This window comes from Ictalurus furcatus, chromosome 2, assembly GCF_023375685.1.
Source record: "Ictalurus furcatus strain D&B chromosome 2, Billie_1.0, whole genome shotgun sequence".
In the NCBI taxonomy this organism is placed as follows: Eukaryota; Metazoa; Chordata; class Actinopteri; order Siluriformes; family Ictaluridae; genus Ictalurus; species Ictalurus furcatus.
Window position 1 is genome coordinate 14,151,557 of NC_071256.1, and position 18,315 is coordinate 14,169,871.

At 38.2% G+C, this 18,315-nt stretch overlaps 1 protein-coding gene across 1 annotated transcript in view; it reads right to left on the minus strand.

Annotated features, from left to right (window-relative positions):
- slc2a9l2 (solute carrier family 2 member 9, like 2) overlaps positions 1-18,315 on the minus strand; it is a 131,960-nt gene that overhangs the window by 3,500 nt on the left and 110,145 nt on the right. The window contains 1 exon segment of the mRNA XM_053649635.1: positions 12,421-12,548. Coding sequence (XP_053505610.1) covers positions 12,421-12,548 — 128 coding nt within the window.

Here is an 18,315-nt window from a genome sequence, read left to right on the forward strand (position 1 = left end):
CTATTGGTACTTGGATGGGGATACTCCAAAGGGAGTACTGCACTAGTTCCCAAATGAAACCGACTTGGCAGACTTCCAGTCACAGAACCACGATTACCTACATAACCTTCTGTTGTTAGTGACCAGAATAGCTACTAAAACAGCAAACACCATCAGACACTAAACACCTTGGCTGATCGACTACTGTTGTAAGAGGGGCAGTGTGCACATTTCACATCATTTCGGAATAAAAGTTTCAATTATTAAATTCCCCACACCTGAAAAGAGTTAGAACTTAACTCTGTACAAACATAACACACATTCTTATTCATTTCTTGTTCTTTCTTTTCATCTTTTAGCATTCAGCTGTTTATCTTTAAAAAAAAAAGAAAGATGCCAAAATATTGTTGTGTGTTGCTATAGGAACCACTAAATTCTTGAGGAAGACCTGTATTCACAAGAATACATTTGTGTCAGCCAGATTGAGATTTCAAATTTACTCGTACACATTTGTGAAACTGTCACTGCACATGCTACACCCTGATGTCTTTAGTGCAAAAAAAAAAGGGGGTGACAGTTACAGATAAGAAAAAAAAAGAAAAAAAAAGAGAGAGAGCTTATGATGTCACAGGGATGACATCAGACACAGAGGTTTAAATCTCAAGCAAATCCATTAACGCTGTAGAAATGTTTGTGGTCAAAACTTACAACAAATTATACATACATAAAATAAATGCCACAGCAGCATTATGCAAGAACCGATGGCTTTATTTTGTGTGTGTTCATCTGTACAGCTGTGATGATTTATTGGTGTGACAGTTTACAGTATTAGTTAAGCTTGACTTGGTTGTTAACATGTATAGATAATTATATTCCAATATAATGAACATTCATATTCATCCAGGACAAGCGTGTGCTATCAGTTTTATCACTGTATACCTCAATATCAAATTTTGAAATAGTTACCCATAGCACTGCAAAATAAATTAATAAATAAAAAACCCCTGAATATTTTAATAGTTTAATATTCATGGGAATTAATCAGAAAATACTCAATTGATTGGGTTTAGCTATGGCTTATAAATGAGAACGATGGGAATAAATGGAATAAATATAATCTGGCATTCTTGGTTATTGTTTTTTTTTTCTTCAATAATTTAATGTCAAACAAAACTGTTAGGAACAACTTAACATTTTGTTACTCTATTGACTTACTTCGCTAGGGCTAATCTAATGATTTTTCCCTGTTACGATAATAATAACTAATATAAATTATATATAAATAACCAAGAACAGAAATAAGGAATGAGTAGATTGCTAAGGAACTTTTAAAGTTTTAAACAAATCAAACTGTACTAAATAACACAGACACTGCCTCATCATTAATCTTAACAAGCAAAATGTAACCGCACTTAATAGACTATGAAACTGCTACACATATTCCACTACTATACTGAGAAATATCAAGCACCTTCCATGAAATGTACTGTAACCTGAGGCTATGATGTCAATATGTTTAGTATCTTTCACTTACCAAGTAGGACTTTCGAGTGTTTCCGCTGCTGCTGTTTGCACCTGCTGTATTGTACCACTCTTTTACTTTTTTGAGTGACACTATCAGTGTTTTAGGTATTGCTCTTTTGACGTTGCCATCATTCAAAGTTCTGCGATATGGAATTTCTTGTGGTGCTGTAGCTGTGCATGGAAAGAAGACTGCACGGTTCACCCTGGTGTTTTCTATCGAATGTGATTTTATGGGTCAGGAATTCCCATTGAATTCTGAGAGCTCTGTTCAGCTACTTGTTATCTAAGCAAGATGTCTGGATGTTTTAAATGAAATCAGTTCTTCTGCCTTTATAACCGTTTTTTTTTTTTTTTTTAAACTTCTTCTTGTTCGATTTTATCAAGTGCAGCCATACAGTACAATTAGTAATCCAGCGATATGGCACAGGTATACATGTCTTACAGGGCAGTCCATGGCTTCCAATATCCTCTCAGTGTCCACACATATTTCCCCGTCATGGGACAAAATGTTAAGTAATGGGTCACAACCACCAAGACAGTAAATAGATAAAAATAAATAAACCAATCAAAAAGAGACAAAAATAGAGGCACAGTAATAATGAATAAACAATAGTAATGCGTGAATAACATCAAGATGGCATTCAGATTTAGATAACAAAGAGAATCTACTCCGACTCCTACAACAAATCACATGAGAAAATATGAGATGATCGGGGCCCATTTAACTGAAAATATTTCTGTTTTTAGTTGTACTTTTGCAGTTATATATTCCACGTAATAAACATCCTTCACCCTTTCCCTCCATTGTGATATCGTGGGGGGCTGCGGCTTCAGCCAGGAGACCGTAATCATCATCTTAGCTATTAAGAGCAAGACTCTCGGTAAGAATATCATATTATTGTTCTCCACCTCCTCCGGAAGTAATCCCAATAAATAACAAGATGGTTCTAAAGGCAGGTCTATATGTAATATAACTGTTTTAACAGTGTTGGACCTAAAACCTGGTGCAATTGTAACAGCTTCACTGTTGTATTCATTCAGGAATAGAGAGCTATTTGCTCTTACATTAGAACACGTTTATGATGGTGAAGTAAATGGCACATTGGAATATAAAACTCCACATGGATCATTTTGAATTAATTATATTCAGTCCTAATTGACCTAATCAATTAGCAGTCCTAATTGAACGTCATCCTGTTTTAAGAATGGGAAGCTGTGAGCGGGTATTGTGATGCACTGAAAACCTTCATACTGAGTTAGACAGATTATTACAGCAGGCATCTATCATATTGCGTGGGCTTTTTACACACAATGTCAGGGAGATTAATGTGGATTTATCAGATTTATGACCCAAAAAAATCCTCTCATTATTGGTCAAAGAGTATAATCCTGTGAAAAAGAGATTCTCTCTCTCACGCTCACACACACACACACACACACACAGAGCTCCTGAGTATGTGGTGCTAAATTGCAGTATTTAACAGAAACAAACTCTAACCCATCTGTATTTATGATTTATACATACACACAGCCTCCAGACCTATCCCATCTCCTGTTTCCATGGCGATGTGTCTACATTCTGCTGGCTATTCCAATCGGTTTCTCTTAGACACACACACACACACACACACACACACACAAGCTGCACTTGTCCAACCAAATGTCACCACAAGGTCAAACTGTCATGTATTTCTATCATTATAGGGACATTTATTTCTCACAAAGGCTAAAACACCTGACTCCCCCCAACACCCACACACCCACAGACAGACAGACAGACAGACAGACAGGCAGACAGACACACACTCTCCAGTGCTTGCTATGACTTTTCAATGTTCTCTCTTGATATGATGGATCACTGTAACTGCACCTGAATTTAATGCTGCTCAATAATGTGATTTATGGATACAGAAAAATCATTAAGTTGTATTTCACTACACAATATTTAAAGGAGCAATGTGTATTTTTAATAGCACTGCCAGTTCTGGAATAATAACCTGTCATTGCATGGATACTGCAGACAAATGGTGATATGGAGTATCTTGGTCTCTCAGGAGCACCAATGCTAATGGAGATATTAATGGAGATATCAACACCTCAAGGCATCTGAAATGTCTGAATGGTATATAAAATGGTATTATTTGCTCTTACTGATACAAAAGTCCTGACAGTGTATAAACATGAGAATCGCATTCTCAATCAGTCTGAGGTAGCAAGACATCCTGTCATCGGAACTCCTAGAGTCGGTAAAACAGTCCTCTGAAAAGCATTGGTCACATAAACACGAACATGCACAAACTCTATACTCTCTGAAATTAATAAACTCTAACGGTTTATTATTAACCACATGAAATAGTGTGCAGGAATAGTGTGCACACCAAAAAATGCACCAACAAACCACGTTTGCTGCTAATGAGCTGCTACTGTAGAGCAATACTTGCCCCTGGGTGGTACATATACGTTATAGACAGCATTTAATTGGATGAATGCAAGAGAAGTTCAGGATGAGTCAGAGAAATTTAAGCATGATGAAGTTGCAGTATATATACACTGTTTTACGTGTGGGTGTGAACACACACACACGAAAAAAAACACGCCGAAAAACGTCCCGGTGAGAACGGGCCTTAACATTGGAAGCTTGATGGTGTTGAACTCGTGACCTTCTGAACAATAGCCCAGAGGTTTTAACTACTGACCACCTCTGACTCAAATAATTATGAAAAGTGCTCATTGGAGCCTATGCATTAGAAAAGAATAAAACGAAAGAACATTGCCACCATTCAAATATCTGCATTCTGTGTCCTCATTCCCCAGCTAGCCAACTGGGGATGTCTTTTTCTTGCCCAAACCCAGGATAGAGAACAGATATGCTACCCATGTAGTCCAACTTCACCAGGGTGATTAAGTCCCTCGTCAGTCTCCACTAGGTAAGACATCAAGCCGTTCTTGGCACATGGGCAGAACTTCAACAATAATGCAAGATACTCCAGAGATTGCTGCAACCCTTTTTGCATGCCAAATGTGCCCCATTTCACCAAAATTAAGATGTCTCCACAGGATAAGCCAGAAGCCTCCATGCATCTTTTTGAGAGTGGCCTGAGAGTGAATGGGTAGTCAGGCTGCTGTCCCTACTGTTGGAGGAAGACCAATTGGTGGTGCAGCAGCTACCAGTGAAGTACAAAAGCCTTAAGCATGAAGACAGTAGATACTGGGATAGGTTGATGGAACCTCTCATTTGCAATACAAGATAGTATGACCGGCTCAGCTGGTAGAGCGGGTTGTCCACTAATCGTAGGGTTGGCGGTTCGAGTCCCGGCCCGCAGAACTCCTCAAGCTGAAGTGTCCTTGAGCAAGACAATGAACCCCAAGTTGCTGGTTAGCGTCTTGCATGGCAGCTCTGCTACAATTGGTGTGTGAGTGTGAGTGTGAATGGGTGAATGAGACACAGTGTAAAGCGCTTTTGATAAAAGTGCTATATAAGTGCAGACCATTTACCGTATTATTTGGAAAACAGGGTTTTCCCTGTTTGAATTACTGTGTGGGTGGTCTTGGACATCACTTGCAAAGGAGGAGGGACCTTCATGAACAAGAAGCGAAATTTACTATTCATTCAACATCAGAACAAAACTCCATGCTTTGGAATAATTAAAACAGCAGTATTTGCTGTGAAAACATCAACACTGGCTGTACAACAGAATTATCAGTAGGTTGCTTATGCCAAAATAGAGATGGAAATGAATAGTGCTGAAAGCAACTATACAATATTATAGCAGAACTGGTTGTTTATTCTCCTGTTTGTAGAATAAAAAGTGCTGGTTGAAGCGTTTGCATAAAAAAAGAAAAAGAAAAAAGAAGAAAGACCAGGTGCACCATTCAAATACTTGACTCCTGTGTTCATCATTCACGACCCAACCAACTGGAGGTGTCACAGTAAGTTATATTTATATTTCATGAATGCCAAAAGAGTGGAATCTAATATATATGCTAAAACTTTGAACATGGTATTATACACAGTTGCATATGATGTACAGTCAGCTGCAGAATTATTGGCACAACTGGTAAAGATGGATACAACATACAGTAACATACAGTACGAGAAAGGCCCTAGGAGCCTGGAGGATTTGGAGAGAGTCTTTATATGGATATGGAGCTCTGTGTGTGGATATGCACATTCTTTGCTCTGTATTTTCCAACCTCATCAAACATTACAAGAGGTGGCAAGGGTTAGTATGTTGGCAAACAGAGGTTACACAAACATGATTTTGTTAAAAAGAAATCTTGATCAGGGTTTTTGATTGCTTAAGATACATTTACTTCAATTAAAGGTTAGATTTCTCTGATATTTTCAGGGTAAGCTAACTAATCATAAAAAAACCCCACCTTTACCCACCTTTTCAAGAGTGCCATAATGCCATAATTCTGGAGCTGACTGTATGAACAAGCTATTATCTAGGACAAACGTCAGCACAGCAGAAGCTGAAATGTTAATCACACCAGTGACTATTTCACTGTATTTCCTTTTAACATGGATTATGCAGTACAATGACTCTTATCCACCCACCAAACCCACAGCAATGTACAATGTATAGCGTATAGAGTACAAGAACAATCTCACTGTACAATTACAGACAGATATATAGAGAAAGACAGGAGAAGAGAGAGAAAAAAAGACAGACAAAAAGAGAAAGACTGATTTTTGTGAAGAAACACTAATGTATCCCATTTTATGTTTTCTTGACATCTCCATAAGGAAGCACACAGATAAGAGAGAATTTATTCTGAGTGAGTGTATAGGGTTTTGAGTCAGGAGAGTAAATTGAAAAAAAAAAAGTTTTTTATCTGGTGTGTGTGTGTGTGTTTAAACGAGTTGATCTCAGAGTTAATAAACTCTGAATGCTCTGTGGTTTCTACAGAATTGTTTTTTTTAAGCTTCATGCTCGGAAAGTGTGTGTGTATAAGGCAGCAGTCTCTGTTGGTCTCTCACCATTAGGAATCAGGAGTTTGTAATAGCTTATTCTGCTCTTTTGAGTGTATAGTTACAGGATTTTGCTCTACAGTATTATCATTACACAGCATATCCAGAGGTTAAATTGAGGGTGAAGCTCAATCATAAACCTTTGGTTGATATGAATGGCAAGTGGAGCCGAGCTCAGTTACTGTAACTTGATAGAAAATCACAGCATTGGATAATGGTGATAATAATGATTGCCTAATACAGCTTCACAGGGCTTAAAAAAGAAATGCGGTCGTTTCAAAATGATAAGATATTCTTTTGATTGAGCATTTTGCATGTTTCTCAATCAGAAGTTAAGTTCTAACAGTTTTTCTTTATCGGCTTTACGGTATATATTTTTTTGCTTTAAATAAAGTGCACAAATAAGGAACACTGACAACCTATAGTCTGTAGGTATTGAAGTAAAACACCATGATATCAGTGTGAAAACGTAAAGAAATATATATCATTACACATATTTAGCAGGACTCTTCCCATTTCACAGGCTCCCAAGGAATAAGTTAACCTCCTAAATATAACATTTGGGCATGAATATGGATGCAGTGGAATGTGAGCACAAGTATGTGACCGTGTAGCATGCTAGTATGACTCTGGAGTATAGTATAAGTGTGGTAATGTGCACTTTAAACATTATGGATTATGCTTGTTCAAGTGAGATGTCAGTAGTTAAGAAATGTCGACCTTATCCCATCTTACCTATAGTATATGTTAAAGCATCCTTTTTTCACCTCAGAAATATAGCAAGACTGCGCCCTATGCTAAATTTCTCTGTAGCTGAAAAGCTGATAAACTCATTCGTTGTCACTTGGATAGATTACTGTAACACTCTTTTAGCCGGAGTTTCTAAATCCATACTCAATAAGCTCCAATTGGGACTGGGACCAAGACAGGCAATCATATTACTCCTGTTTTGGAGTCCTTGCACTGGCTCCCGGTCAGGTTCCGTGTCGATTTTAAAATTATGATGCTGACATATAAAGCATTACATGGCTTGGCTCCTCAATACTTATCTGCTTTGTTAATCCCTTACACCCCTAAATTGCAGACTGTGCTCCTCACAGTGTAATTTGTTAACTGTTCCACAAACCCACTTAAGATCTATGGACGACAGGGCTTTTTCTGTCCAAGCTCCTTCCCTTTGGAACTCTCATCCTTTCAAACTTAGGGAAACTCAGACCCTTGACATATTTAAAGTTCAACTCAAGGCATACTTTTTTTAAACTAGCATTTACTTGTTGATGTCTACTTTTATTATTATTACTATTGTTATTATTTTTATTTATCTATTTTTTTTCCCCTGTGTATTGCTTATTTTGTGTACAGCGATTTGAGAAGCTGCTTTTAAAGGCACTGTATAAAAGAAAGTTTATTATTATTATTATTATTATTATTATTATTATTATTTTTATTATTATACATCATCACAGCCGTACTTTTAATTCATGGTAGTATTTTATTTCTATGAATAAGTGCAGACCACACCTATAACCAATAATAGAGTAAGGATGGACTGTGGAACTACAACGGGGTGAGAATTAGGTGCACCTTCTTTATGCTAGACTGTCAGGTCACCAAATACATAATAGTTACATTGATGCCAGCTGCTCATGGATTGACCACTGCTTGAGAAGTGTGATCTGAAAGAGGCTGCTGCTCTGAACCTGAAAGAACACCATTCATGGAGAAAACATGGTGCAAATCCTTGGGAAACCAGTGTGAGTCGGTTTAGAAAAAGACATACAAAACGAGAAATGGGGTATAGAGGAAATGATAAAAGCATTTGCAGCCTGATGGAGCTGGTATCCAATATACCTTTCTAAGATTGCTGGGTGAGCTGAAGAACTTGAGAGTTCAGCATAAGATTACTACAAGTAATGCATTATTGGTTTGGAAGATTCCAAGGCTCTCCTTTCTGAACTAGGAAAGAGAGAGTGAGCTATAGCATTTGAATAACCTGGAATATGAGAGGACTTGTGTACTGAGTGCCAGAGACAACAAAGAAATAGCACTGGGCTTAGGGATTGGAGTTTCCTTGATAAACTGCTCAATGATCAGGTAAGATGACTTTACTTGTCCATTCATGCTTTGAAAGACAAGTGAGTTAATTCAGCAGTCCAGTGAGAAATGAACCAGTGCTTGTTCTAGAATCCGCCAATAACAATAAAACCAAAGAGTCTAAAGTAGCGTCATTAGAGATCCAGTGCTAATGGAGGAAGTGGAAAAACAGAGGTTCTGTAGTGCTGGTGTTGTCCAGGATAACATGGTGTAGAAGGGGACTGATGGGGCCTTTGGGGTATAATATAAATAGCATAGTTTAGCTGTCCAAGGAGGGGAGAAAGTTGTGAAGATGATGTAGTCAAGCTTGGCTTGAGGATGCAAGGCATGAATGTAGTCAGGGTTCAGACAAATACCAAAGAATTAAAAAAAAATAATTAAGAGGAGGAATGTTGGTTGAGATGTGGGTTAAGAGTTTAGGATGAAAAGGCAGTATAAGCAAAAAGTGCTGAGATGAAAGTGAGAATCGTGAGAACATCCAGGAAATTAAAAATAGAGTAGGAATGTTCAAGAATGTTCAAAGGAATGGGGAGGAGCAAGAGCTCAAAAAGATATACTGGAATTTGAGCAGTCATTTAGATTAGTGATTGCAGGGACTGGAGGTCAAAATCAATAACTGCCTCATGCTGTGTGTAATGTTAGTATTTAAAAAAGAGGAGGGGCAAATAAGGTACAGTCGATATAAAAAAGTCTACACATTTCTCTTAAAATTGCAATTTTTTGTGAAAAAACTTTTTATGTAAAAAAAAACAACAAAAAGCCCCCCAAATAAATCATGTAAGATTATTCTCCAACTTTTACGTGATATAGCAACCAACAAAATTCAAATGAAAAACACAGAAAAAAGAAAAAAAACCCCAAAACCCCACAATAACCTGGTTGCACAAGTGTGCACACCCTTTTATAATGTGACAGTACTCAAAATTAACCAATCCCATTCAAACTAATGTGCAAAAGTAATAATTATCCACCTATCATTAGTCATGTGATTCTTATTAACCCGCCTAAAAGATCAGCTGTTTCTGTAGGATTTTCATCTTAGTTTTATCCGACTGCTGAAGCTTTGGTCTGCAAGGGGGTAACAAAGCATGTACTTGATCTCACTGCCGAAAGATATTGATCAAGAGGGGGCTACAAACAGATTTCTAAAACATTTGATGTACAGTGGAACACTGTGAAAGCCAGCATCAAGCCATGAAGAAAATGCGGTACCACAGTGACATTACCAAGAATAGGACGCGACTCCAAAATACGAAAGGATAAGAAGAAAAATTTTCAAGGAGGTTGATAAGACCTATGGCAACATTAAAGGAAATGCAGGAATATCTGCCAAGTACTGGTCACTCCCTGCATGTGATGACAATCTTTTGCATTCTTCACATGTCTGGATTATGGGGTAGGCTGGCTAGGAAAAAGCCCTTTCTTACAAAAAATATTATCCAAGGCCGCCTAAATGACCCCAAACTATATGATAAAATGTGCCATGGTCTGATGAGACCAAGGTAGAACATTTTGGGCATGATTCTAAAAGATTCAAAAACAAGACAGCTTATTACCCGAGGAACACCATACCCACGGTGAAGCATGGTGGTGGCAGCACTTCTTCAGCTGGGACTGGGAGGCAATCATGGATAGCTCCAAATACCAATATATTTTGGCACAAAACTCACAAGCCTCTGTTAGATAGCTGAAGATGAAAAGAAATTTCACTTTCCAGCACAATAACAACCTAAAGCAGAAATCCAAGTCAACAAAAGAATGACTTCAGTAAAAGACAATCAATGTTTTGGATTGGCCCAGTCAGATCCTAGACCTAAATCCTATCAAATACCTGCGGAATGACTTGAAAAGGCATTTGATAGATCCGGGGCATTTTTGCAAGGAAGAGTGGAATAAAATTACCAAATAAAGATGTGCTAAGTTGGAAGACTCTTACCCAAAAAGTGCTGTATTATAAGCAAAAGATGCTTTAACAAAGTATTAGTTAAAAGGATGTGCACACTTGTGCAACCAGGTTATTGTACTTTTTTTCCTTTTCTTCCACCTAAAACTTTTCTATTTGTTTTTCACTTGAATTTTGTTGGCTGCTATATAACATTAAAGGTGGAAATGTGTATCTGTCATGATTTATCTTGGTTTTGGTTTTGGTTACCATTCCAAAATTGTGTATTGTGGTGCAGCTTTATGAATATCAGTGCCTTTACCTCCACTGAGGAAGCCAAAGATGACATTGGTATAAAGAAAATCCTGAAGGCTTTCACAGTCAGCACTTTTTTCTCAGTCATTGCTTATTTTTATACTGTCAAAGTCCAAATGCTTTGGAAAACCTTGTATGAATATTTTATTCCAATACTTTTGAACTGGAAAATTCATTGCAAACATGAACGAATTAGGAATGTTTAAGACTTTTTTTTTATATTTACGTCTAACTGTAAAAGGCCAATCTGGATCAGTGTAATTAGGCACCGGTAGCACACAACTAACCTTTTTGTCTTACAGTTGATACTAACGCTATCTAATATCAACTGTAAGCTAATAACTGCTTCACCAAACAAGTGCATTTACATTAATAAAGTGCTCATTTAAAGTCTTGTAAGAATTGGGGAATGGTAAATGAATAAGTTCTTTAAAAAGATTTAGGTATTCAGGGACTTCTGACATGTTGCGTACTAACAAATTAGTTAAATTCATGGTCAGTGGAATCAGTATTCTGTAACAGAGAAACTTTAACCAGTAAACATTCACAGGAAATGTAACAAAGACATGGAGACATATAGGATGCTTGCCAAGAGAGAAGTGGAGTTATGATGTCTATTAGATGTCAGCAGAGAAGCTTTACAAATCTAACCCTTTGCTGCATGGATGAACAATTCATTTATCTCCAATTTTTTCATATCTATTCAATACCATCAATGCTATCTGAGGTAAGCAAACATTTATTTTTTGCAATTTAAACAAATTTATATATTCTGAGTATTCGGTTAAATGGTAAAATGTAACTGTTGCCAGATGGCAACAGCATGTGATAATGGAACTGTAGTATGTGCATTCATGAAGTGAAACAGGCCTACAGAGCAAACAGGACACTAAGCTTCTCTAATAGTGTATTTACACTTTTTTTCACATTAAAAGTAAGAAAAACTGTTTCAGATGTTTTGCAATTGTACATTATGTTGTAAATTTAATGTTTCAAGAGAAAGCATTAAGAATTTAAGAGAAAGAATTAAAAAGATACTTCACCCAAAACATGTTTGGATTTAATTTTTGTATGTATTTTGAGTGAGTAAATCCATCCACTTACTTTTTACAACTGTAATTCCTATCTAGAAGTTATAACTTTTACATGCTTACAAGGTGGCAAATAAAACCCCTGAAACTTGGAAATGTAGAATTTCTGGAAAATGTAGTAATTGGAATTGTAATCTCATACATTTAGTTATTTTTGACTATATGATACTTTCCACCATTGCACATTGTTGCCATATGGCAGCAATTTACCAACTACCCCCCACCCCTAATTTTTTTTTTAATGTTTAAAATATATTTTTAGTACTTGAACTAAATCAAGTAATATAAATCCATAAAAAAAAAGCATTTTTAGGTAAATGTAATAATTCATGCAATAGAGGGTTAAAACTAAAATTTATAGCACCTGGAAATATCGATTATTTACACTCGTATAGCTTGATGCTAACAATATATCTATTTCTGATTGAATCATTGTGGTATTCTGTTATACTGATATGTCCGTACACACCTATACAGTATACCGTTATACAGTATATTATATTAGTGGTGTAAAGCCTATGGATGTTCTGTATAAATTATGTTTAAACAAACACACATACCTGTATGAAAGGGAAAACGAGGCCCACAATAAAGTTTGCCAGCCAGTTCACAATCCCAGCGACCAGAAATGCAGCAGGACGATACGTCTGCTCAAATAATTCCCCGGTCAGAATGAAGGGAATACCACCTGAGACAGACAAGACGATAGAGACAGAGAGTAAAATGTCACTTACACTAATAGGGAAGAGATTTATTATTAATATTCATTGTATTCTCAGTAATTAGTCCCTAATGACTATACCACCCAACCACCCAGGACACACATACACACACACACACTCCTCCAGTACAGACTAATCCCTAGTTTCCACCTGAGACTGAATATCTGCAGCATCTGCGCAGCCATCCAACACACTCAAACACACAGAATGTCAAAAGTGTCTCATAATTAGCCGTTAGCGAATGGACGGTTTAACAAAGCCATTTAAGCTCGGTTTAACAGCTATAGGTTATCAGGCTACATCTCAAATCATGTATGTTTAGTGTGAGTAGTGTGTTCACTTGAAAACAAGAACAATACCCAGATGACATGCTATCACTGCTAAAAAAAATAAATAAATGAGTGTGGAACAGCATGACCGTGACTGAGCTTCTGTACCACCTGACGTGAAACACTCTGCTCCATTGGCTGAAATCACTCACATGGTTACCCATGCTACTTACATGTAGGTCACATGGTATCACATGTCATCATACTTGTATATCAAGTTCACTAAAGTTCTGTTGGTCATCTTTAAAAGTTTTGCTGATGCACAGATAAAGAAGAGTTTCTTAGAGAGAGAAGCAGAAAGTTTTATAGGCTTAATTAATGCGCGCACACACATACACAAACACACTGGTATCTAATAAGGTGAAAATAGCCAGAGGGTGTATATATAATGAGTGGAGCAGTCTGGGTGAATCTTCCTGTAAGGAGATTTTACGCTACATTGAGTAAAATGTGCTAAATACACACCAGCACAAATGATTTTGTGAAGTACATGTTTGTGGAGTGTGCATGTGTGCTTGTGATTATGGGCTGTCTGGTTAATCACTGACTGGGGTTTGAGTTGAGGAAACTGTGATAATTAAAGGTGTATATGAGTGTGATAAGTACAGAGTAGTTGTGTGTGTGTGTGTGTGTGTGTGTAGGAATAAGCACAATGGTTGTGTTAAATTGCGGAAGGATAATTAGTGCCTGGAGACCTGAGAGAGAATGAGAGATAGACAATCAGTGAGGGATGGAGGAAAGAGCATAACAATTGAGAGACAGAAATATGGATGGAGAAAGGGACGAGTGGTGAGGAGAGAGGGAAAGAATAAAGGATGAAGAGACAATCCAAATGCAGAGAGAGAGAGAGAGAGAGAGAGAGAGAGAGAGAGAGAGAGGGAGAGAGAGAGAGAGAGAGAGAGAAGGGGGGAGAAAGAAGGAGAGATAAAAGTAGGAGAGAGACTGAGAAGAGGAGGGGAGAGAATTGAACTGAAATGTAGAGCGAGACAGCTAAATAGATAGAGGAGAGAGAGCATGAGAGAGGAGAGAGACAGAGGTAGAGTGTGGAAGAGTGAGCAAAGAAAAAGAGACAGAAAGGAAAGAGAGAGATGCAGAGAAAGAAAGGGTGAGAGAAGGAGAGAGATGTAGAAAGAGAGAATGAAGCAAGAAAGAGGGAGAGAGAGAAAGGGAAAGAAAGAAAAAGAAAAGGGGGTTAGGTCTCAGGTAAACTGCAGTATGAGTCATCCTCTTAACTTACATCATACAGTGCCGCCCCCACACACCCGCTACTACTGCTAGCACTATCCTCCACTTGTTTGTTTGAGTTCTGCTGCACTTGGATCTCCACACTGTAGTGACTATACAACCACAAATTCGGAGATCCCTCCTGCTTATACAGAAAACGAGATACACAGAACTCCATACATCATCTGAGTAAAAAGTAAAACAAGAATCAAGACACTGATTTTGTCTCCGGCAACATGATTAACTCAAGTTAGAGGCTATACTTCTCTCCTGGAAAAGAGTAGGTGAGGGTAGCGACCTTGCCCATGGAGTGTAGGTACCTTCTGATGAGGCTGAATACAGATCTATCATGTTGGTGAAGCAGGAGTTCTTTATGCAGATGAAGCTCTCTGGTCAACCTACATCCCTATCCTCATCAATGATCATGAGCTGTGACCAACAAATAAAGTTGTGAGTATGGGCAGCAGAAATAAGGTTCCTCTACAGGGTTGCTGGGCTTACTCTTGGTGATAGATTGAGGAGATTGACAATCCAGGAAAGCATCTTTCAAGAATGCCCCCTTGTTGGATCATTGTAGAGATATTTCAGGCACATCCCACTGGATGGAGACACCAGGGCTCTGGAAAGACTATATGGCCAAAAGTTTGTGAACACCTCACCATCACACCCATATGAACCCCCCATTCCAGATTTAGTCACCCCATTTGCTGTTATAATAAGCTCCACTCTTCCAGGAAGGCTTTCCTCTAGATTTTGGAACGTGGCTGTGGGGATTTGCCCATTCACTGACAAGAGCATTAGTGATGTTGCCATTCAAGTTCATCCAGGTGGTGTTCATTGGGGTTAAAGTCAGGGCCCTGTGCAGGCCACTTGAGTTCTTCCACACCAACCTTGGCAAACCATATCTTCATGGACCTTGCTTTGTGCATAGGGGCACTGTCATGATGGAACATGTTTGGGCACCTTAGTAACAGTGAAGAGATAGTGTAATACTATAGCAGACAAACACATTCTATACAATTGTGTGCTTCTAACTTTGCTGGAATTTGTGGCTGGGGATAGAGAAGTCTGGGCAGAGCTTTTCAGCCTGCCATCAAGGTTCCCCACCAACTGTTAGCTGAGCAGTTGATGCTGAAAACCTCAACACACATGGTCACAGCTAAACACACATGCTTTCTTAGGGATACACAAATTGACATGAATGTAACTCTGTTGGTTTATTATCACTTGTGTCTTGTTATGGGAATTGGTGGCTTAGTGGTTAAGGCTTTGGGCTAATCTTTGGAGTGTTGTAAATTCAAATCCCAGCACTGCCACGCTGTCACTGTTGGGTCCTCGAGCAAGATCCTTAACTCTCAACTGCTCAGCTGTATCCTGTCTCAATTGGAGGTTGCTTTGGATAAAAGCACTAGCCAAATATGCACATGCAAATGCACTCAGTTACTGCTTGAAGCCAAAGTGTTTCAGAATCCCAAAATTTAAGTCATTAATTATTTTTTCTCAGTTAAAAATTAACATGACAGCAGAGACATGGTAGCACAGTGGGTATGTTACTGCCTCACAGCTCCAGGGTCCCAGGATTGATCTTGAGCTTCAGATCCACCCTGAACAGTATAAAATGGTTACAGAAGATGGTGAAAAATTTCATTATTTTGACTTAATTCATATTTGCAGTGCATAATCAATGCGACCAATTAAACAGAGTTAGGAGGCAGATAAATTCTGAATAGTTCTGGCTTCTCCTCTGAAGAGGACTATTTTACTCATAACAGTCACTTCATTTTATACAGTCAGAAAAGATTGGGTTTAACTTACTAAGAATTTACACCTGCATCACATTACTGAAGAACAGCTGCATTGACCTCTGATAGGGCGATGTGTCTCCTTTTTCATTGTAAAACATGAATGGGAAAAGAAATACCACCGTCTATTTTTATTCCTTGAATGAGCTTGGAAAATTATCAATACGTGAGTGTAATTTCAATTCAATTCAATTTTATTTGTATAGCGCTTTTTACAATAGACATTGTCTCAAAGCAGCTTTACAGAAATATCAACATGGTATACAGATATTAAAGGTGCGAATTTATCCCAACTGAGCAAGCCACTGAGTGGCGACGGTGGCAAGGAAAAACTCCCTAAGATGTTTTAAGAGGAAGAAACCTTGAGAGGAACCCGACTCAGAAGGGAACCCATCCTCATCTGGGTAACAACAGATAGTGTGAAAAAGTTCATTATGGATTTATATGAAGTCTGTATGGCCTTAGGAGCAGCCGTAGTCCCAGCAGTCTGGAATTAGAGAAGATTTGAGCTCCATCCAGAAAGTGTGTAAGTTTGCATGTTCTCCCCGTGCTTTAGGGGTTTCCTCCAGGTACTCTGGTTTCCTCCCCCAGTCCAAAGACATGCGCTGTGGGTTGATTGGCATTTTCAAATTGTCCATAGTGTGTGAATGTGTGTGTGATTGTGCCCTGCGATAGGTTGGCACCCCATCCATGGTGTCTCCTGCCTTGTGCCCCAAGTACCCTGGGATAGGCTCCAGGCTCCCTTGTAACCCTGTTTAGGATAAGCGGTATGGAGAATGGATGGGTGGATTTGAAAAAAGTCTAAGTTGTCTAACTGCCTTTAGAAGCATGTTTCATTTGTGCACACAATTAGACAGGAAGACATTAATAAGTGACCAGCTTGTTTTAAAAGAGTCATAATACTGGATAGGTGTGTTGTAAGGACAGTGGAAGAAAACGTCAATGAAACTAATACAGAAAACAATATATGTGCAGAAAGGAAAAAAAACAGAGCATCATCAAAGAAGGCAGTTCTATGTTTATCTGCAGATGAATCAACACACATTTGGTACAAGACTTAGTTGTCAATAGTACAGTACCGAACAGTACCACTGGATAAAGATAATGATAGTGAATAATGTGTGGCTCACATGATTTGCCTTTAGCCATTGTTGATGTTTGGCCCAGTTGACAAAAAGTTTGAAAAGCAGTTATCTAAACACTAAACGGTTCTCAAAGTGGAATCTGGGGATGCCCAGGGGTCCATGAAGCATAGCCAGGGGGTCTGCGATATTCTAATTTTGTTATAGTGGTGGAAACCATATCCCACTATTATCAAAGTTATGCCTGGAGTCAAATTGATCAATTTAAATAATTACATAAAATAAAACTCTGCCTCAATAAATAGCCAAGTAATGTAAATAATGATCTATTTTTTTTAAAGAAACTTGTCAAATAAAGCATCATTAAGGTTTATTTTTTTATTAACAATTAAAAGGGTCTCTGATCCAAACTACCGCCACTGTTTACTGGAGACATAACGCTTTAGTATCCTGTCATGTTCAAAACTGACTAACAGAATAACCGCCATATTTGCATGTACCCTGAAAAACGTGCTCTGCATTAATCCTATACTAAGTTTCAAGAGAGCCACTTAAACCCCTCTTAAAATCTCTCCATTCACTGCTGGGCCATTTATAAATTATTCCATGCAAGATGGTCGTAAGAATGGATTATGGTATAATTATATTTTACTAATGTGTTTTTTAAATGTACATGTTTGACAAGTTTGCTCCAAAGCTTTGTCTTTTCTAGAAGTATCCTCATTCTCACCATAATGGCCCGTCTTTACAGTTTGTGATTGCGCACTGGTACCTCAGATGTAACTACTACAATAGTATCTCAGTGATGCGAGATTCTGACCCTGCATGTAAGCACATTTTTCTTGCACTGATGTAATGAGTCTTTATTGGTCACCTATACATTATAGCACAATGAAATTAATTTCTTCGCATACCCCAGCATACCAGGAAGTCGGGGTCAGGGCACAGGGTCAGCCATGATGCAGCACCCCTGGAGCAGAGGGGGTTGAGGGCCTTGCTCAAGGGCCCAACAGTGGCAGCTTGGCTGCACCGGGGTTTGAACCCCTGACCTTCCAATCAGTAACCCAAAGCCTTAACCGTCAAGCCACCACTGCCCACGTAACCACAATATATCATGTAAAAAAAAATTTGGGCTGTAAATACACGCAATAAACTAGACTCCTTAATTAAATATTTATTTAAATGTTTTACTTCTCATTCATATGTCATAAAATTAGTCATTTCTTGCTTGACAGTTTTACATTTTCTATGCTACACATTGTTTTGACGCCAAAAAAAAAGAAGCTATTTCCACCT